General features: G+C 44.9%; 1 protein-coding gene across 1 annotated transcript in view; it reads left to right on the forward strand.

The window, feature by feature from the left end:
* LOC115329269 overlaps window positions 1-20,776 on the forward strand; it is an 81,769-nt gene extending 60,993 nt beyond the window's left edge. The window contains exons 7-8 of the mRNA XM_040218004.1: window positions 17,319-17,492; window positions 20,710-20,776. Of these exons, the coding sequence (XP_040073938.1) occupies window positions 17,319-17,492; window positions 20,710-20,776 (241 nt within the window). The remainder of the gene's footprint in view (window positions 1-17,318; window positions 17,493-20,709) is intronic.
* The last annotated feature ends 1,743 nt before the right edge of the window (window positions 20,777-22,519 follow it).

Below are 22,519 nucleotides of genomic sequence, written 5' to 3' on the forward strand. Positions count from 1 at the left end.
GTTCCACGGGTATGTCGTCTGGGCTTGTCGCTGTACCTGCTGCAACCTGACTTTCTGCCTTTTCCCATTTTCTTTTGGTCGTCTCCATTACTACACAATTCCGCTCCTCCTTTAAACTGCTGCTGTCAGTGCTATTCACTGTCCCTCTTTGCTTAAGCCGGGAGAAAGTCTCTTCGATTGTCTGCCTAATATATTCCCTTGCCTTTTCTTCCTCTACTCTTCTCCCCTCCTGTGCGGTCAGTAAAGGTTTGAAACCCTCTGTCATCCTCCCCTGCGCTTGAATGCGATCTAAAAACCTTTTTGCCGCATTCGTTGCTTTTTTATTTATTTCCATCACCCGCTGCACTCCTGTACTCCCAAAGTTGGCATGTATTAAAGCTGATGCCTCCCTTTTCGATCTTAGAAGTTCTCCTATTTTGATTCTACATCACCTTGCAAGGCTCCCGTTTTCATTGCGCACCCTGCTCTCTAGATGCCACTTGGCAGCGCAATATGGCTGTTTTGACTTCCTTATCCCACCAGTTTTTTTTTTGTTTTTTTTTGTGTTTTCGTTTTTGCTTTTTCTTTGTTTAATTTGATGCTTCCCTAATTCTGTTTTAAAGATTCCTATCACATCCTTATTCATACAATTTCTTGCTGGCTGTTTCGATAATATGTTCTCAACAGTGTTGCGGAATGGGCACCCCCATTCCATTCCAATTCCATTCCGGGGAATTAGAGATTTCGATAATTCCATTCCTTTCAACTCCACTGGGCCCATTCCCACTCCTGGAATGGCTGAATCGTTCCATTCCATTCCTCTAATTCCTCAACGTTAAAAGTGTAACTTGACAGCTGCATTACGTTGCAGGGCTGGGCAGAAATATTCAAATATGTTTTTCGAAATACAAATACTGGGATAGATGAAAATAGTTGCTAAGATACTAATTTTCAGGTCTCAAATATATCTGTAAAAATATATAGCGTTACGTATCGGAAATACATTAAAAAAAGGCAAAAAGTCTTTGGAAATACAAATACAAGAATACATTTACAGAGGGCAGAAATGTAAATCTGATAATGCAATACATTTTTTAAATTTCTTTGGGACACCAACTGAGATGAGGCTTTAAGTTTGAAGAGAAAGTTTTTTTTTTTTTTTCATGTTCAGGCTGTTGCCTTGAACATGAAACTTTACCCACGCTGCTGTATGAAAGGATAATACATACTTTCGTTGTAGGTGACCTCGTTGAAGATCATGCAGGCAGTTGCATTTGATATTTTCGAGAAAACTGAAGCACATGTCTTATCTCCTGTTACGGCTGAAAAATCGATACGGTGGCATCCCTGTAGTGACGGTTCTTCCTGCCGACTCTCCATCTCCAATGCATGAATGGCAGTCTTCAAATTTCGCCTAGCATCATTCAAACAGAGACCTTGTGGATTGCGACCTGAGATGGCCGGCACAGGTGCGAGCTCTCCGAGAAACAGCGCGCTCGAGACGAGTCGCAGGTGTACGAAGCCTGGGTCCACACAGCGAGGCCACATCTGGCCTCCTTCCTGGGTATCGGATCACCAGAGAAGCAGGTCACGCTCACGTCGGCTGTTGACGTACCCTTAAGCCGTACAATATTACGTACGCAGACGCACTGGTGAAAGGCGCCACCGCCGCCCCCCCCCCCCCTCCCCCCTCTGTTCTATGCTTTGACGTTTGTTTTTTATATTGCATTTTTTTGCGTATAAGACTGTTATGGCCTTACGCGGGTTCGCAGTTTCCCGCTCATTTTATTTCTGAACAACCGACTCCCTGACTGGCTTGGTATAGCTGAACGTAAAAAAAAGTAATAAATAAATAAAAGAAAAAGAACATGGCCCATTCCATTCCCATTCCATTCCGGGCCAAAGGCATCTAATTTCATTCCCATTCCATTCCCCTGAACGTTGCCGCCATTCCATTCCCATTCCATTCCGGGGTCGCGAAAATGGGGAATGATTCCGGAATCATTCCAACTCCGGAGTGGCAACTCCGCAACACTGGTTCTCAATACTTTTAGATACTTTTGTATTTGAGCTTCACTTAGTTTCGGATTTCCCGCTTGTTCCTGAGCTTGTTCTGGTTCGGACGAAAATTTAATCTTAGTTCTTTTGGGGTCACTGCCTAAGCTTTTTGTACCTTCCTTATATATTTCCACACTTCCTAACGTGTCATGCAGTTTGTGGGACATGAGGCAGTAGTCTATTGTTGAGTGTGAATTTTTTCGTTCCCAAGTTATTTTCCCGTCGCATTTTACTTGTGCATTAACTGACACGAGGTCCAGGGCATCAAAAAAATTTCTAACAACTTTCCGGTTCTTAGACGTGGACCCGTCAAACTCCTCTAAGAACCCGTCAAACCCTTATAAACACTTGCGTGAACCCGTCAAGCTCCTTTAAGTGGGCGTTCCTGTCTTCTATGATAATTGTCTCCTGACCAAAGCCAAATTCTATGATGTCCTTTAATAGACATGTTAAGTGGTCGGTATTTCCCCCCCCCCCCCCCTTCTTTTCAGGTAAGCAAACCCCAGAAGAGTTTTCAGACCTGTTACCCTACCTTCCAACCATAAATGTTCTCTGAAAATTTCCTTCTCTCTTTCCAAGTTTTGTCGTTTAACTAACACGCCTGGACCTTTTTCTTTGCTTTCACCTCCCTTCAGGTTGCATCCCATCCAGGAGTAGCCTAATATGTGCGGTGGTTAACCCTCGTCTTTAAGGCGCTTCTCTGCTACACTATACACTGTGAAATTTTCAGCCTTTAATATTTACTAACCTCCTCCCACTTTTTTTTAGTTCTACATCCCTGCATGTTTATGAGCCCTATATTGAGTCGATTCTTTTTCGTATTTCTCCGAGACTTCCTCCAGCTTTCTCTTCTGCCATTGCGGTACTCACACCCAGGAGCTTCCCGCGACTCTGGAACTGGTACATATTGTGCTGGTACATCTACACCGGTGCTCTCCGGGCTCTGTGGGTCCCCAGAAAAATTGCAACGTGCCGACCCAGCGTCTCTCCCACTCTTCTACTTGCATCTCAACTGTAGTGGATTCCACCCCATGTAAAAGGGCAGCCAGCCAGCCGCATAAACCTCCCAGTCTATCTCTTTTACGCCGTACGCAAGTTGTCGCTGTCCCCTTAATCACTCGTTTAGCCTTAATGAAGCGCCTCTCGATGTCAAGAGACTGTCTTCAGACACGTAGGATATTGCATATTTTCACATTCATCGTCTCACCGGCCGCTCTTAGTTTACCCATTCCTGCCTCTATTTGCTTTCCCAGATTCTGGCTCCTCCCGTTCAAAACGTCGTTAGGTCCTGCGTGTTTTAAGACTACGTATTTCGCCTCCATGTTGTTCTACTGTTTTGCCCTCTTTCACCTTTAGCCTAGCACTCCCTCTACGATCTGTGCCACGTTAGAGTCTCCCACTACTAGGACTCTCCTAATGCCTTCAGCGGCTCTCCCTCTACTGGCACTACGCTGCTACCCCCTCCATTTACCACCGGTACCTGGTGAGGCTTTATCAATCTCCCTCTTTCGTTCCTCTTTTGCGCTGCTTCACTTTAGGTACCATGAACCTCCCTCGTGTCCGCACTGTCCGCTCCCTGCTCTCTAGCCCTTTGCACCTCTGGCACTGCCCTCGCTCTCGACTCCCTCTTCATCTCTTCCCACTGTGCTTCGAGGTCGACCCTCCTCTCGACCTCTACTGTGAGAATACTCTGCAATTCTGTCATAATTGCTTGTCAATCCTCGCTTTCCCCTTCTCTCCCTATACTACATTGATGCAACGCTCGACTCTATCCCCTCACACTCCCTTTTCCTCTCTTCTAGTCTTACCTTCCAAGCTTACCCCTGCCGCTGCTCCTGCACCTGCTTCTCAAGCTTGGCCCTCTTCTCCCGTTCCTCGTTACGCTCAGCCTCCATGTGCTCTTGCTTGCCTCCACAGTCCTTAGTAAGCTCCTGCCAACTCACCTCTGGCTCCCCTTTCGTCAACTCCCAGACCTGCGTCTCGAGCACGGTGTAAGATACACTCTTTAGGTGAGGACACGGCGGGGCTGAACGCGCGGCGCGAGGAATCAGATAGTGTTCGTTTGACGGGCATACGAAGGGCTGCATCATTCCGCTGCCACCATGCCCGCGGCTGACAGTGTCTCCGGCGGTCAAACGGCGAAACTGTGTGAGAGCGAAGCAATTTATCTCGTCGCCACGCCACCCCGATACACCATGGTCTTTCTGCACGTGGGACAACCTCGTTGGAGCTCTGCGCGTGTGGTACATGGGGCGGCACGAGCCGTCTTGTACGTGCCCACGGGTCGACGAGCGACCTGCCTGCGCCGCTTGAAACCATAGTGAGAGAGAGTGAAGAGCGAACTTCATCGGGCACGTCGCGAGGAGCGCAATGTCCTCACCTGAAGAGTATTATCTTACACCGTGGTCTCGAGCACGACCCGCCTGTCCCGCCCTTTTTTAAAGGGATACTGAACCGAAATTTCGAGCTCACAAATTAAGGCTGGATGGATAGGCGGGACGCTGCAAAACCCAAAAACATCACTCATACAACGATATCTCTGACGGATCGCAGTATTTTTTGAAAGGAATGTGCGACTGAAAACGGCCGACGAGGCGGACGGGACAAGTCAAGTGAGATTCTCATTCCCTCCCTTCATACGTCCCGTCGAGCTGGTGAACCGAAGCGAGGAGGAGAGAAGCGAAGTCGCTTCCCCTCATTCTCAAATTTTACAAGGGGACAATGGCGTTGAAGTCCTCGCTTGATCGCGCTCTTCTTTTCCGAAAGTCAGAAAGTGCGGCCATTCGTTTGAGATATCAATGAATGAGTGATGTTTTGGGGTTCGTAGCGTCCCGTTCAACGCTTGTGCGGCCTTATTTTGCAAAATCCAAATGTCGGTTCAGTATTTTTTTGTTTGTTTGTTTGTATAAGTTTATTTGAGACAGAACTTACAGAATGTCTCGGGGGACATGGCTAAAGGCACTTTGAAGCGCCTGACGAGGCCAACCCGCCCTTTTTGGCAACAGCGGTAGAAAAACAAAACAAGAGTGACATGCTTTCACTGCTATACAATAAAAAACAAACACAAAAGAAGACAAATAACAAACAACCAGGGGTGTGCGAACACAGGTGGGCCAATTATCTATAATATTACATTTTGCTACAACAGGTCAAAAAAAAAACATTTTGTGCTATTACATGCATTTATCATTCAAGAAGTTTAGGACATATTTTTCGTTGTTTTATTCATCCGTAAATAAAATTTCTTTCACACTTTTCTTATAACTAAGGGGTGACCTAGCGCTATTTAGAAAGTCTAAAATAGTTGGGTGTTTGTTCAAAAAATCTGGTATCTGAAAACTTAGCTTCTGATCTCCATAATTTGTCCGTGAACGAGATTTCATTATTACATTTTTTCTTAAATTGTACGGCCCATTTTTCGCGGGGTACTTTGTATGGAACAGCCATTTGTCAGCATGAAATTGCCGCCAAATCTCAAGGGACAGTTTATATTTGTGTAGATCTCTTAAGTTTAATATTTGGTATGTTCTAAAGTATGGTATGGCATTCCTAAATTTTTTGTTTCCAATTGCTCGTAATGCTCGCTTTTGTATAGATAAGAGACGATCTAAGTTTGTTTGGGACGTACTTGACCACACTAATAGACAATAACTTATGCGGGAGTGTATGAGGGCGAAATAAATTTGACGTTTAGCTTTTCGGGGGAGATAATACCTTAATCTATTCAAAAGACCAACAGCTCGACAAAGATTTCCTATGATCGAATCAATATGGGGTGCCCATGATAAGTTTTCGTGGAATACAACTCCCAAGAATCGAATAGTTGAAGACTGCTGAATGAAAGAGTCCTGAAATTCTAATTTAAAATTTGACGGTAATGTCATTTCTTTCGGTTTAAATAGTCAGTACTTAGTTTTGTCTACGTTTAAATAAAGATTATTTGATTTAAGCCACATGTCTAACCCCCTTAACCATTCGTTTGCCCTACCAAAGAGATCGTGTATGTCTACACCGGACAAGAAAATATTGGTATCATCTGCATATAATACTATATTTGAACTACCATGTATGTTTACAATGCCATTGATATACACCAAAAAATAGTATAGGTCCAAGAATAGATCCCTGGGGAACTCCATATCTGATGCGTTGAAAGTCTGACTTCACTCCATTTATGGGTTACATACTGCGTTCTGGACGCGAGATAGTTTTTAAATAATAATAACACATAGAACTCCATAGAACTGAAGTTTCTTTAAGAGTATGTCATGTTGAACGCAATATAATGCTTTTCTAAGGTCAAGGAATATGCCTAGCGTATATATTTTTTGTTCTATATTCTCAAGGATTTGTTCTTTTATTCCAAGCAGTGCAACTTCTGGTGACTTATTTTTCTGAAAACCGAATTGCTCCTTTACTAGAGTATTATTTCAGGCCAAAAATTTAACAAATCGTTTATTTATAATATTTTCAGCCAGCTTCGAAAAAACTGAAAGCACAGAAATAGGTCTATAGTTGTTTAAATTATTAAATTATTAACTGGTCCACCTTTGTGTATAACAGCCACACGTGCATGTTTTATTTTGTCCGGGAAGACGCCTGTAAATAGAATGAGGTTACAAACGTGAGCCAGTGGAAAGCTGAAAATCCCTTTAATAGCCCCCCCTCATCTCTTCAAATCTAGCCTTCCACTCTCCATCTGGCCTTTTAAAGCCTTTCTCGATCCTCTCAAAGAGTTGGCAAGCGAAGCTACTTGTTTCTGCGTCTAAAACGCTCTCAAAGGTTTCTTTTTTTAATATTATTACCGTTTGCACTTTCCGCATTCTACCGTGTTCAAGTGCCCATTGACCTTCCTACCCTTTCGATTTATCACCTAGCTACTCGAAACCCGCGCGTCTACCACAAAGAAGAAGTCCGCCAAAAAACTACAGAAATACCGACCCAACTCTACTTCCCATGGCCCACCCGGCCGCTTACGCTAACCTAAACCACCCAATCCTGCCGCTATGCATATATACCGCTAGTACACCATGTACGTTTGAAATGCCAAAAATATTAAGAAAAAGGAAGTTCGTAGCGTCTGCAGATCGAGGACACATACGCTCCACGAGCCTACACGGCCGTACCATTCAATTCATTACATTCGATCGCGATCCCTGTGGGCCCAGATTACTTACGGCGCTTCAATATATACACACAAAGAAATAAACACATGAAAAGTGGATACTTTATCTTTTATATTTATTTGACAAAAAAAAAAGTCCGAGAAGCACTTCTTATGAGTTGTGAATGCGAAAGCCTGAATGTCGTTCTTCCGTTCCTCTTCATCATGCGCCGTCGCATTCCTTTTCGTAAGGGGGGGGGGGGGGGGGGGGGGGAGGGTTCGCCCATATGCTTCCAGACCCCACCGTCGGCGGGCGGAGCGGGCGTACCCAGCGGGAGGAGGGGAAAGCCTCTCGAGCAGTCGTAGCCGCCTGGCGGATCTCCGACGCACTAGACGCCTCGTCCCGGCCCGCAACGCCGCGCTGCCACACCGCCGCGCGAGAGCCAATGGAAGCCTTGTTCCTTGATGACGCGCGCCAACCAATGGGACCGAAGCTTTACTCCGCTCCTTTGGGATCGGAGCCAGACGGCAGTTAGTTTCCTTCTTCTTCTAAGCGCTGTGAAAGATAGTGGGGGGAGGAGAGGGCCACTATGGGCCCTCTCCTCCCCTCCCCCCCCCCCCCCCCCCCCCCCCCCCCCCCCCCCCCCCCCATCATCTTTCACAATGCTTAGAAGAAGAAGGAAACTAACTGCCGTCTGGCTAGGCTTTTCGCGTGGTTTCTCCTCCGGGCAGTCAAGTTTGGTGTACACTCTAAGAAAAAATGGAGGAAAAAAGTAGCAACGGCGCGTCTTCCTCCCTTCTACTGACGCGCCCCCAACCGGACGCGAGAAAAGGGGAGGAACGAAACGTTTTCCTCCTTCTCCAGGCAGACGGGAGAAAGCTTTCGCCCTCTCGACTCATCTTCTTTCGGTTTCGTTTTTCGAGCAGGTCGCGCACATTGTTTAATAAATAGCTGTTGAGTTCATTGAGCTTCAGCGGCAGTAAAGGCCGCCTGTAATTCCGTTTTCTGGTCTAAACGTGCAGAACATTTCGGTTGCATTGACGCTTTTATCACTAATTTTATCAAACGAGCAAACGAAGCCGCTGGAAACAGCGAAGTTGCGGAGCAGTGCCAGCAGTGCCACGTACACTGGGGGATGGCCGTCTCCGGATTGCGGGACTCGCGCGCGCGGCGAACCGATGGAACTACAGTCACTACAGTCGCTACAGTAGCGAAACCACGCGGAACTGTGTCGACGTTTTCGACGTTATGGAAACCGCAAGAACTGCGTCCAAGACAGGCAGGTTTTGCTGCCGGCTGCCTGGGTGCCCTCCGCGCTGAGTTCGGTTCTGTTTTCCGATGCCGAGTGCAACCGGCGTTCAACGTGGTTCTGTATTTGTGCGTGTCAGCAACATAGCTGCAACATCGTGATGGCAGTGTTGTGGGTTGTGAACAGAAGACTGGAATTATCGCCGATGTGACCGTGTGTTCGCGTATCAGTGGTGTAACAACAATATGAGATCGTAAACTGTCGGGCATTGATGCAATTGGGCGGGCCGTGATGAGGGGGGCGGGGTGTCGCAGGTTGACATTCCGCTTTACATTAAAAAGTTTAATACCACTTGAGGGATTACGTGCAATCGATCAACGTGCGGGTAGTCATGTTGGAACGCTGGTCTGAACAGTAGAAGCTCCTATCGCTATCGTACAATGGCCAATATGACTGTCGGAATTGTCTCGTCCCCGAGAGCGATTGCGCTCTGGGGCAAGGACTGAACAGTACGAAATCGTGACGGAAAGTACGTATATTTACAGTATGGAATTACGGCATTAAAAAACAATAGAAGGTAAAATCGAAAAAAAAAAAGCTGTCCTTTATTTTGCTGTTTAAATATACTACGGTTCCTGGAGAAACTGCCCTCCAAGTGGCGCGCTGGGATGAGCGCTAGACGTTTTTGGGCTCGCCACGGCGTAGCTCCGTACACCGAACACCTGCCGCAAGTCGCGGCTTTGACTGCATTCAAGTTGATCGAAAAGCGATTTCTCAGCATGTGAAGCATTACTTCCAGCTGAGCGAATATCCGCTCTACAGAGATTAATTCAAGACGGCAATTGCAGCTTTGCGCGAACAGCACAAATAGAAAAACCAATAGAAATACAGGCTACGACGTGCCGTGTGGGGAAACAAACTCATGGCTTCGAACCGCATTAGGGCGGCTCGATTTATAGGCTTTCAAATAATTACGGCTTGATCGAGCGTTTACTTTTAATAAGAGATTCATCCCTTGAGCCATTTAAAATACTTTCAGAGGTATGACATTGCTGGGAAAAAATCAACATGCTGGGAATATTTTTTATTGCTGTGGGGGTCACCGAAATGTTCCGTACGTTCAAAACGACCAGTATAAAAGACGGAAACGCAGAGCACGGGTGTAGTGTTCGGGTTAGTGTGGTGTTCCGTTGTATTAATATTTGTGTGTGTGCCGTGTATGTGCTCAATGTATGTTCACCTAATGCTCGTAATAAGTGTAATGTGTGTGTATAGTAGAGGATCCCCAAGCGCAGGGGAGCGGCTCTGAAGCGCGGTAGTGGCATGAAAAAAATAAATTATTTTTTGTAGAACATGAATTGGGCGGTACCAAACGCCACCTAGCCTAGCTGCTTGCAATTACTCTGCTTGACCCCGCCATCTGGTGGCTAGCGATTTAACCTTTCACGCTACGCGAAAAACAGCGGCTTCGAGTTTGTTCTTTCGAGAGCGGCTTTTGGTTTCGCTGATTGAGTTTGCCCTTCTCTGTGATGTGCGGTTGACGAAGGAATTGTGATTCGAGGAACACCAAAGGTAAGACTCAAAGTGCGCGAAGTAACTGGGTATCGGTTGTCTCCGTTTAACATCGCAGTGCTGTCGACGAGAAGACTGAGTAACTGCTTTCGAAACGCAAGTTTCTGTACCTGTGGGGGGAATCTGGCTTCGGAAATAAACACAGTTTGCGGAAAGCTCGTGTTACGCTTTTATTTGCTGCTGCTCTCGTCCCGTACAAGAGACGTAGCGTCCTCGTCAAGCCTTATTGAGCTCGATTTGCTCGATTCGGGGCCGCATATTGAGATGCAAGCGACAGAGGAACGTTGCTCCCCTGCTTCAGGGACGAACGTTTCTCCCTTTATAAAGGAACATAGGTTACAAGACCGTTCCTCCCCTAAGGGAGGACTATCCATACCCTTTTTTCTAAGAGTGTAGGGCGCCTGCGTACGGGACTCCCGTCTAAGGGTGGTGTCAGCTTTTGACCCACCAGTTGCCGCCACCCGCCGACTCTCAGTGCTGCCAGTTCGGGTTGCCATGGTGACGCGGCGACGCTGCACCATCTGGGGGCTCTGACAACGGCAATCTTAGTGTACGGCTCCGTGTCTATGTCGCGGTCCTGTCCTGTTTACCGCGGCTCCTTTTCGACGACGACATTCCCGATAGCGCTGGCGCACGCTACGCGCTTTTATAAGACTTGAGGAGCAGAAATGCCCGGATGTTGCGTTCCGCAATGTACGAGCCACAACAGGCAAGGCGTACGAATGTTTCGCTTCCCGGCTATCCCTAATTGAAAAAGACGCTGGCTTGCTCAAGTGAAACGGGACCGCTGGGAGACCACTCCTGCTTCTCGTGTTTGCTCCGCGAGTATATTTTATGTTCTGTTGAGCCCCTTCCTCCATGTGTAATGATTTGTCCGTCATGTGCGGTCTTCGTTACCGTGCGTTGTGGGTTCGAGCCGTCGCGGCAATAAAATATCTTAAAAGGACACCGACTCTGACTTTCTCATGCCTGCGTTCATTTGTTTTGATTTTACGACGCACGCGTTTGCTGTTTTGAGAGCCTACAAGGTACGTTTGACGTGACGCAAAATAAACACTAAAATTACGTTACAAGTTGAAGTGATGGGCGACGTAACCTCAGCCTGCTATTGTGCGTTACGTCCGACGTTACGTAACAACATCCTTCATTTAGAGCTGCGTGTACTCGGTCAGACTCCTCCCTCCATATTCGTATAGTCTCCTATATATTCTGTTTCGTTACGTGGCCGAGTGGGTTGGAACTTTGTCGCCGAGCTTGTGATCACTTTAAGAGTTCGGTACTCGCGATAGTTTATGGGATTTTGCAATCTTTGTTTTTTAATGGTAGCACGTTGGGGGTCACGTTATTGCTGCGTACAAGTACAGCTCCGATAATCATATGTGTCTAGGAGCGTACTCGCGATGGCTCGCGTTTTTAGCATCTGCTGTAAAGTGCTAGCGCGTTTGAACTCAAAGTTTATGTGGGTAAACGATCGATGAGAATCCGTAGGAGCAGTGGGCTATAACCATATCATGGTGTAATACGCCAAAACAACAGGGACAGACAAAACGAAGGTAGAACTAGACAGGACGCGGCGTAACTTTCAACTGAATTGTTTATTTAGAAGACAGAATTTAGGAAAAATATAATATAAAAGCAGGCACACGTGGCAGAACAACAGATATGGTCCAAAAACACACCCCCCTCAAATGCCAGCGTCATTGGTTCTTCAAATAGTAGAATTCTTTATCAGTCAATGACAAAGAGGGAGCGCTTATGCAAGTATTGTCGTGGTGGGACCTAATCAGGAAAGCTTCATGAATTTCTCTTGCCGTGTTTGTTTTATAATGGCCCATGACACAGGTGTCACCAAAGATGGGGCTGCACTTTTCAGAGTTGGGCCCGCAATCGCAACGGTCACAATGAACCGCTAAGTGGCCAGACGGGGACTGTCTGATCGCCAACGCATGCTCTCTGACCCTATCATTAATGCATCTCCCCGTCTGGCCAACGTACACCTTACCACATGACAAGGGGATTTTATACGTGACACTGGTAGCGCACTCGCGGAACTTGGTGACATGTCGTTTTTTGCATGACTCTCGTGCCACATCCGATTCGTCTCCTAATCGGCTTATCCTCTTACACAGCGAAGAAAGTTTGTTCGGTGCTGAAAAAACGACTGGTATGTCAAAGCGATGGGCCACCTTCTTCAGATTGTGGGACATCTTATGTATGTACGGTAGGACAACAGGCCTACCTACTCTCTTAGGAGCCCTTTCGCACACTGCGCTGTTGTCTTTTCTCATCTTTTTTGCTAAGGGCTCTGAAACATCTCGAAGAACATGACGGGGGCACCCTGCCGCTTCAAGTCTGCTGAGTTGAGAATGAAAACTGTTGTTCATCCTGTGGGGGCATGATTTCTTTAGCGCAGCCCTTAGGCAAGATGAAGCAATGCCCCTCTTCACTAACTTGTTCTTCGAGATGTTTTAGAGTCCTTAGCAAAAAAGATGAGAAAAGACAACAGCGCAGTGTGCGAAAGGGCTCCTAAGAGAGTAGGTAGGCCTGTTGTCCTACCGTACATACATAAGATGTCCCACAATCTGAAGAAGGTGGCCCATCGCTTTGATATACCAGTCGTTTTTTCCGCACCGAACAAACTTTCTTCGCTGTGTAAGAGGATAAGCCGATTAGGAGACGAATCGGATGTGACACGAGAGTCATGCAAAAAACGACATGTCACCAAGTTCCGCGAGTGCGCTACCAGTGTCACGTATAAAATCCCCTTGTCATGTGGTAAGGTGTACGTTGGCCAGACGGGGAGATGCATTAATGATAGGGTCAGAGAGCATGCGTTGGCGATCAGACAGTCCCCGTCTGGCCACTTAGCGGTTCATTGTGACCGTTGCGATTGCGGGCCCAACTCTGAAAAGTGCAGCCCCATCTTTGGTGACACCTGTGTCATGGGCCATTATAAAACAAAAACGGCAAGAGAAATTCATGAAGCTTTCCTGATTAGGTCCCACCACGACAATACTTGCATAAGCGCTCCCTCTTTGTCATTGACTGATAAAGAATTCTACTATTTGAAGAACCAATGACGCTGGCATTTGAGGGGGGTGTGTTTTTGGACCATATCTGTTGTTCTGCCACGTGTGCCTGCTTTTATATTATATTTTTCCTAAATTCTGTCTTCTAAATAAACAATTCAGTTGAAAGTTACGCCGCGTCCTGTCTAGTTCTACCTTCGTTTTGTGTGTCCCTGTTGTTTTGGCGTATTACACCATGATGCAAAACCAACTAGCCCAACTAGCCATCCTTATAACCATATACATGCATTCTCAAACCCGGAGCTTGCCACTGATTCCAACCGGATTGCCCATTCTATGCCACAGATTATAACACCAAATATTTCATAAACCTTCTATTGGATGCAACCAAGGAGAATAGATGCAAAGCTAAGTTGCTAAGTTACGGACAGCACGCCAAACATTAGAGCTACAGAACAACAACACGAGTTCAGGAATACCATTCACTATCACGATGACTGCAGACCACATGCTCACTCGTCATGGGGTGTGTTCATGTATACTGTATATTGTTTACATGAACGACAGGAGTCTGCTGCATGGAGGCTCCCTAGTTTGGTGTGACACGTTGCGCCATCTAGCTCAAAATATTTGTATCACTGCGAAGGCCCTTTCGCCAGCCTGCTTGCTCGTGGGGCTATTCAGGCATCACCTTGAAGGTGTTGATTCATGCGTTTTTGGTCTTTAATTCTTGACATTGCAATCGGATGACGCAGAAGAGCTAACGCCGAAGCTGTAGGCACTGTTGCGTACTGGACCGTCGCAACCCTGGAGTTTAGCAGACGCGAAGCTGCGCAGGTTTCCGTCGAAACCGTGGACAATACAACGCCATCGGAGATGAATAAATTCGATAAAGCGTCTAAAATAAGCATTTCGTTTGCATTGCCTGACTTGAGATGCATTTCTAAATGCGCTATTTGACTCGATATTTGAAATTATTGCTCTCGAAACCCGGCGTTGTCTTTGGATTCTATGCGATGACTCTAGAATCAGATCAGTCCTTTGACATTCTCATTGCTCTCTGCTCCACGGACACATCTTTATCGAACGACGTTTTGTGGACGTTTGATCGTAGTTACCGAAAACCGAAGTGAGCGTTTTTTCCGCTTCGTCAATTGCACAACGGACTGTCGTTTGAGCCTTCAGCATGATCGCGTAGCTGCCCAAGATGGTTGTTCTATTTCGACCCGTGTCTATGCGGTCCTAACTTCATCCCTGGTGCGAGAAAAGTCTACCCAAGAAATAACAAAAAAAAAGTACTTACACCACGAGAAAGGGTTATTCAGGCGGCGTTTATTTCTGTTCTATGTAAAAGCGAACAGCATATTCAACCGACGAAAACGAGCATCAGCTTGCGCCGAGCAACTGCGTACGACACCGTCCAAACTACAGCCAGATGGCACGAAAAACACATTCCTCGGACACCACAACCGTCTTCAACACGCGAAGAGGGGTCTAGAATCAAGCTGACCACCAAAATGAGGTCAGCTATTCATGCGGGGATAGTTCGCTTGGAAACAAAAATCTGGGTAAGGATGAGAGGGAGGGAGGGGCGTTTTTAGTTCTGCTTTTGCAGTGCGCTTTTGTAGAGGAGGGAAGCTCGATGAAGTCTTCGCTTTTGTAATCTTAAAACACGCGCAAACTACGTAAAAAAAAGAAACTGTTTTAGCTCCCGTTTTGGGTTGTCTTTATCTATCGAGGAAGGCACCTACTGAAACTCCCTAATGCTAGAACGGCACAACCACACACGGATGCACATTTATATATTTAACGTTTGATAGATTCTTAAAACAGTCGGTAGTGTAACGCGCGACAACACAACGCTCGGAGTTGGTAATAACGTAATCTCGCATAAGTATGCCGGCAGCGCTGCCGATTTTAGCCGTCCCAGTATTGCCTCATTTGGCCACGGTGGCGCTGATGATCAACCGACGGTGGCGCTCTCTGGAACCCTGCCCAAATCACTTGGAGAAAGGAGTTTAAGTGCCGTTTGCGCGGCTTCAAAACTGATGAGACCCCAATTATTGCTTTCGCATTAAAAAAAACACTCGTGCGATGCAAAAAACAACGAAAATTTACCAGCACATAAAAAACGTAAACGTGACGAGGCAAAATAAAAAAGCATTATGTATTGTCTCCTCCCTCTTTGCAGTCTTCTGTAACTTCCTCACTTTTTGCCTACGTACACAATACTGCCGATATTATCATTTTGACACACCCCGAGACTTAATGCTTAGTAGCAGGATTGTCCTCGCATTTTGTGTTTGAATAAACATATTTTCATTCATTTATTATTTCGGGGCCACTGACGTTAGCGCCCTAGATTCGTGGTACTCTCCCCTCGCCTATACTACCCATTCCCAATAAAGCAGTCGAACAGTAAAAATATGCAATAAAGTTCTTAGCTAGAAAATGGCACCATCCCGAATCCTCAACCTTTTTTCGTCTCCGGCAAGAAGGTATTGATTAAAATTAAACCTGCTCTGACACACAATATACTCAGCAGCTCAGCACATATGAACGGCGCCGTGTTTTTTCGACCCTTTTGCGATTAACTGATGGCTAAGTCCCAGGAATGGAACGCATGCTCCGAGAACCTGTTGCACTCATGCTTTTTAGTTCGGTGTACTGCACTTTTTTAACCCGTGCGTAGTACAATCAAGTAAGAAATGTTTGATGTGTTCTTAAAGGGGCACTGACACCCCAAAGGTCGTATTTATTTTTATTGTCTAAAACGATGCAAGTTGCAGCCATAGACACGCAAAAAAAACCGCATCGCGAAAAAAAATTTTCCCGCGCGCACGCGCGCCTTTTTATTTTTGGCGTTTGATTCTCCCGCCTCTCGCCTCCTCGCTTCTTTTGATCGGTGACGTCAAAAATCAGGAAATTTAGAAGCTTTGTAGGCGGCATCTTTATAACATTTAATGACGGCAATCCTAAAACATGTTTTTTAACGCAATTGCGAACGCGCTACGGCCCTTCTTTTTGAGATACCAAAAATCGGGAGTTCGTTGTGGTGCCGTCTCCTCGATTTGTATCCTCCAACGGAAAACAGGCGACACCGCTCAAAACCGGTCCGCCGCAACGGCGGCGCTCGCTCCTTTCCTCCTCGCTTTGGGTCGCCATGGCAACAGCAGGGAGTGGTGACAGGGAAGTGGACTCTCAGGTCTCCGGAATTTTTGACGTCAAGGCACCGGCGCCGATCACGCGGGAACTTCGAATTCGGCATTTGGAAATTGTTTTTTTACTTCCCAAATACTGAATTCCCAAATTTCAAATTTTGAGGGTAATGTCCCGGCATCGTTTTCAACCGTTTCGGATAATAAAAAAAAAAATATGATTTTGATGTGTCAGTGCCCCTTTAAAGTGCGCAGACTACTGAAGGCGTCTTCAACGTTTATTTTCTTTGTGTTATGACTGTACCCGTCGTTATTTTGGTACCTTATTTTGCCAACGGGTATACGTCTCGGTCATTCAAAATTTCAAAACCATTAATTTATTTTTGTATTTAATTTCATACATTGTTCCCTTAAAGCGCCCGTTGGGCTTTACGTAAGGGGGGGCTTTGAAAACAAACAAAAACAAAGAAAGGAAAAACACAGGGTTAAAGGTTGCTAAAAATTCAGAAAAGTAGCAACTGCAGCTCTGAATCCAGGTGAGTCTTGAATTGTAACAATATGTTCTGGCAGAGAGTTCCATTCTGAAAGTGATAATTGCAGTGGAATGAATTTAAAAAGGTTTTTTCTTGGTGTAAACACATGAACTTTCTAAGAATGGTCTGTACGAGGAGAAATGTGATGAGCCGCAGGACAGTACAATTCTCTTTTTAAATGGGCCTGATAATACAAATCGTATAATGAAACTAGTCTGGTCGATTTCCTTCTTTCCGCGAGCAGTGGAAGGCCGAGTTCTTTTTTAGCGTAGTAATGCTAGTGTGTGTGTAGTTTTTAAGAATGAACCGGAGTTGCCCGGTTTTGGATAGCTAAACTCTAACCGGAGAAGATTTCGCTTTGTAATACCTCTGCTACGCGGGCATTCTTAATGCCATCCAATCGAACAGTTTCCTAGAATCGTCGATTCAGCTCGTGATTCCACTCTGTGTGTCAAACACGACAGGCACTAATTCATCAATTATACAAGGATCTTCGGTCTGGATGCCTTTGACGGGCCCATGGAACAAGGATATATATGCAGTTCGTAATTCGAAAGATTGAAACTGTTTCGTAAGATTTTCTTCCTTACTATGAAGTTTTGTAGGAAACACTTACACTTCTTTTTATTTTCAAGAATGGGTGCTGTGTATGACGGCCAGAGACCTCCACGAACCGATCTCGTAAGAGGAGGTGACGGAGCAGCCCATTGTAAACCTGAGGAGGGATTTCTCATGGGCCAATGGGGAGATCGCAAAAAAAGTTTTAGATTATCTACATGCACGCCGAATCAGCATATATTTGTTCTTAGGTACGTGTGCTTTTGATAACGTTTATTCAGTCTTAATCTACGTAACTTTTAGAACAACATTTCGCTTTATGTTTAATGCTTGTGTATCCGTGCTGACTTTATTATGAGACTGACTGGGGCCCTCATGTACCCACCCTGACCAAATGAGCGTATCACGGGCAGTTGGCTGTGTACGCTTTACCGCTTCATGAGGCTTACATTGAAGCAATTTTCGCTACGCGTCAGCTACAAGAAGCGCATTACTTGTAATCTAATATATTTGTAAATTTATCATTGCCGCGTTGTTTTTTTTTTGGGGGGGGGCAGTAATTTGTGATATAATTTAGTTACAAAATCTTTGTAGAAATATGGTTTATTATTACTCATTACTTTTATAAAGTAATGTGAAAATAATACTTTAAGTAAAGGCCTCAATCAATTCAAGAACAAACGAAAATAGTTTAGTATTGTGATAAGGTGGCCTCGAAACTGCGATGTCATGCCACGAGGTCTGCAGAGACCTGATAACAAACACTATATAAATACGTGTTCCCCTTGAATAAAAATTGTTCGTCGTTGGCTTTCAATTTACGAGTTACCACAAGTACTACAAATTTGAAATATTGTAAGTCAAATGGGAATGTGCCACAGAAAAGTGATTTCGATTACATCCAAGGCGGTCGTAAACTTGCGGATAATGGGTACGCCACCATTTTAGCTCTAATTGATAATTATAAAAAGGACATTCGAAATTAGGGGAGAAGTCGTACATTCAGATTGAAAAAAAAGAATAAAGATATGGGACGATGACGACGCAACCATATCTTTCAACTACCAACGGGCATCAACAAATTACAAACGCGAGCAATTATGCTCACTTTTGGAATTTTTATATGTCCGTGACTAGTTGAAAGATCTGATTGTGTTGTCTTCGTCGTCCATTTATTCTTTCTTCAACCTTGACCTGTACAAACAAGCGCTTCGTTCACTAACCGTAGTTAGATCATCATATTACGTAATTACTTGTGTCATTGAAATATGCTATTTCTATCTTCGAACTTTTCTAACTTTATACAACATTAACACAAATGCAAGGATGTCGCCCGACCAGTGTACCATGCGTGCAAGAACATGCATTCTGAGCGTGCCGGCAACTTCTACACTATCTATTTCAAGAGATTTTTTTAAAAAAGCAGAGACATGGGGCAAGTAAGGTCTTGTTTGAAATTATGAAGAGTCATCTGTGTCTCATAAGCTTGTGACAAACTTTTTCTCCGCTTTATTAGGTCATGCTTACCAAATGATTTTAAAAACTTGCACCGTAAAATTTTTTTTTTGGTGCATATTCATTGATAAACTACCAGAAAAGTAGCGTACGTTTTGGGAAATGGCAGAGGCTCGAGCAATATAAAAATTAAGACATTCGATATGCACTGTGCACGTGCTCAGCCAAACTGAGCTTTCGCGTCCAGGCCTTTCCTAATGCTGCACGCAAATATTAAGATCATAATAACGTCCTCATTTTATTTTTATTTTGACCTGAATAAAATAGTAATAAGGATAATTAAAAGTAGTCAAACACAACAAGTGAAAGCATAGAAGTTGTATTCAGTATTACTAGAGAGTTATGTGTGCAAGGTAACGTGAAAGCAATGTGCAACGTAAGAGGTAAAGTAATTAAAACAAACTATGATAGTAAATACTTAGGGTAATGTGGTCAATTAAAGGTTCGGGAGCTTGTTACTGTAATATATTCCTGGTTCTAGGTTAGTGGGCGTAATTATCCAAAAAATATTAAAGATTGCTCCAGTCTTTTTTTGTTTTGTCACGAATGACGAGGTGACGAAACAAAGGATAACTGAGGAAATTGAAACCTTTAATGGGGCGAAATTGTGCCCAAAACAAAAAGGAAACAGAAGATAACAACTGAGCTTCAAGGGCGTTGATGTCGGCGTAACAGCAGGATCGAACGCTGGGCTTGCCCCGGCGGGCCCCGGCTATGCCCCGGCTCACCTTTTGTAGCCGCGTGGGTTTCTGGAACATTCGGCCTAGAACGTTTGGCGCCTACAGAATTCGTACCTCAATCAGACCAGAAAGTTTTCGAATCTGCGAGAGCGCCAGGTAGAAAGAATGAATAAAGGAATATTTCTCTCACTGGAATCGACCCCAGACCCTTCGCGCGACAGCCAAGCACGGTAACCATTCGGCGACGTACGCGCTCGCTCGGCGACGCGCGTGGCAGTATTTCTAAATGGGGCACGCCTTCGCTCTTCACATTAGACAAACCTATTTGTTACCAAGTTCAGTTCGGAAAAGTGTTGGGGGCATCCTCTTTGATAAGAAGGCTGAACCTAGCTGGAGTACCTTTGCAGGCAAGGTCGACGGAACCATTTGACATGTAATTTCGGGTTTCTCTTTATTTTTCGAACAAACCCTGTTGATCTTAGCGTGGAAAATTATAAACAGGTTGATCATTACTTATGAACGTGGGGCCTCGTATCTAGCTTACTGATAAATAAAGTGGGCTGGTGTGTACTCTCTTGCTTCTCATATGGAACACATTTGAGTAAAGCATCAGAATAGCTGCCTCAAAGCGCCCCTACCAAATCTGGATGGGTTCAAACTAGGTAAAAAAATATCAGGCATAAACTCTGTGCCATTTAAATTGGATTCTCTAAATCCGCGAAATGCTTTAAAATTAAAATTGACCTCTGCTTTGCGTTTACTACAATAAAGAGCAAGTGTGGAAAAAAAAACGTTGTAAGTTCAGAAAGTACGTTCAGAAAACGACGTAAGTTCGGAAAGACAGTACGTAAAAGCAGGAAACGGGACAACACACTTTTTTTTTTTTTTTTAGAAACAGGACCAAGCTTTTCTAGTGCATTATTTCACAACTTGATTTGTTTTATAAAAATGTAACTGAAGAAAAACTGAAGCTTTCAAATGGATTACACAAGAAGACATACATATTTCCCTGTGGCTTAAAAGAATTTGAACGCAAGAGCAGAAAAAAAGTCCGTAACAACACTTTCCCAGTTTTTAAAATGACAAACAGAATAGCATAGAAGCGGGAAGTTATGGGGAAGTTAGTGTTTTGAGGAAGTCAAGGAGAAGTAAGTATTTTAGTTTTAGTTTAGAGAAATAATACCTCACATTAATATGACCTACAAATTGTTTCACATCACAAGACAGTGATAAGCTATGGACCTCTCATGCATAATCTTATTTACAAAAACAGACACCGTGGACCTGAATGTTACGGAACTTCAGAAGAAAAGGCAAAAATGTTGAAAACTACCAAGTAATACTACTTGCAAAGGAACGAAGTGATGACTGCTTATCATGAAAAAAATAAGCCACTAAACATCACGAGATTCCACGACCCAAAACAGGCCTCAACTAAGAGTGTTTGTCCACATGTGTTGTTCTTCGCAGAGGGGTTTTCTGGGGTCGCTAACACACTGAGAAAATATTGAGTTGAAATTTTATACACTTTCTTGACCTAATAAAATTTTTATCCGATTACATTTTGTCCACTTTTTCCCCATGTTTGTGCAGAGCAAAGACCTGCACAGGCCAATTATTAGGGGCCCGGCCGGGCCTACCTCGGCCCGCTGTCTCTTGGGACCGGGCCCGGCCGGGCAAGGCCCGACGCTGATTTTCATGAGCCCGTGGGAGCCGGCTCTAATTTTGGCCAGTATGAATGGCTCACACATTCCGAGGTATGACAGCTCGCTTGCCATTGATACACATGTTAGCCACGGTACCCCATTATCAAAACCCATAGTTCGCCACTGGACCACGAGATAGCGGTTCTTGTACCAGAATCGGCGGAGGCGCTATAGACCGACACGCGGGCTTGACGTCACGAAGCTGCGGCGGCGCTGCGATCGCGCTGGAGCCGGGTGGTGTGGGCAAAAGGGCGCACGTTTTGATGGGCATCATAGCATTTTAGATACCGCAAAGCTGTGTAGCAGTTAATTGCACTGAAAGGTACAGCCAACGTATCGGGTGAGTTTCCACAAGTTTCCGGCTGACTCTAAAAGGCGCAGAAGGTGGATAATATCCGTGGATCGAAAATAATGGTCGCCTCGCGCGGACAACCGTTCGTGCGGCAAGCACTTTCTTGAAAGCAAATGTGGTGTCCATTTCAATCTCCGTCCTGAGGCTTGCTTATGTGCAGGAAAACCGTCGTCTGATCGAGACCACCGGGATTTCGTTCCCACGATGTTCGAGCACAAAGCACCGGCCAAACGCTCGTCGGTGGCTCGCTAGGCCCACGTTATCAGGCGGAAGGAGATCGGCGACAAAACGTCAGTGTTGTTGGTAATATTGAGAAAAAAAGTAACGAGGTACGTTACTCGTTACTTGCAAATAAAAGGAAAGCGTAACCGACCTACGTTACCTCAAAATAAAAGCAACGCGTTACCGTTGCCGATAAGAAGTAACGCACGTTACTTTTGCATTACTTTATTTTAATTATGATTTTACTCGTTATACTGCTTTGTTGGTACCGGCATGCATAAAATAATATTTCAAGAAACATTATGTTCATGCAGAAACTGAATATAATTACTTTATTTCTTTTTACGGTCTCACCTAAATACTCACAAAAACAAATGCAAAGAAAAACGCAAAAAACTGAAAAATTCACGTGGCTTGACGCCCGAAAACACGGAAAAAATTGAAGTGTAATTCCTTTAAGACTTGGGGAAAAAAAGAGCAACGAGTAACCTAACTACTTTACCCGTTACTTGAAATAGTCACGTAAATGCTCTACCCGTTATTGTTTTAAGAAAGTAACGAGTACGTCACCACGTTACTGAAAAAACTAACACGTTACCGGTAGCGCCGTTACTCGTAACGAGTTACCACCAAGACTGCAGAACGTGCAACGCGTTACCGCTTGTCATGCCTTGTGGTCATGAGGGTAGGAAAAATATCATACATTGATTCGAAGACGCTGTGTGTATTCAAACACTTCATAAATACACTTCAGGTGACCCAAAGTCTGCTGATCCCGCCGGCAGTGCGGAAACCGGCTCGAA

This window comes from Ixodes scapularis, unplaced genomic scaffold (genome assembly GCF_016920785.2).
Source record: "Ixodes scapularis isolate PalLabHiFi unplaced genomic scaffold, ASM1692078v2 PGA_scaffold4__175_contigs__length_147842914, whole genome shotgun sequence".
Lineage (NCBI taxonomy): Eukaryota > Metazoa > Arthropoda > Arachnida > Ixodida > Ixodidae > Ixodes > Ixodes scapularis.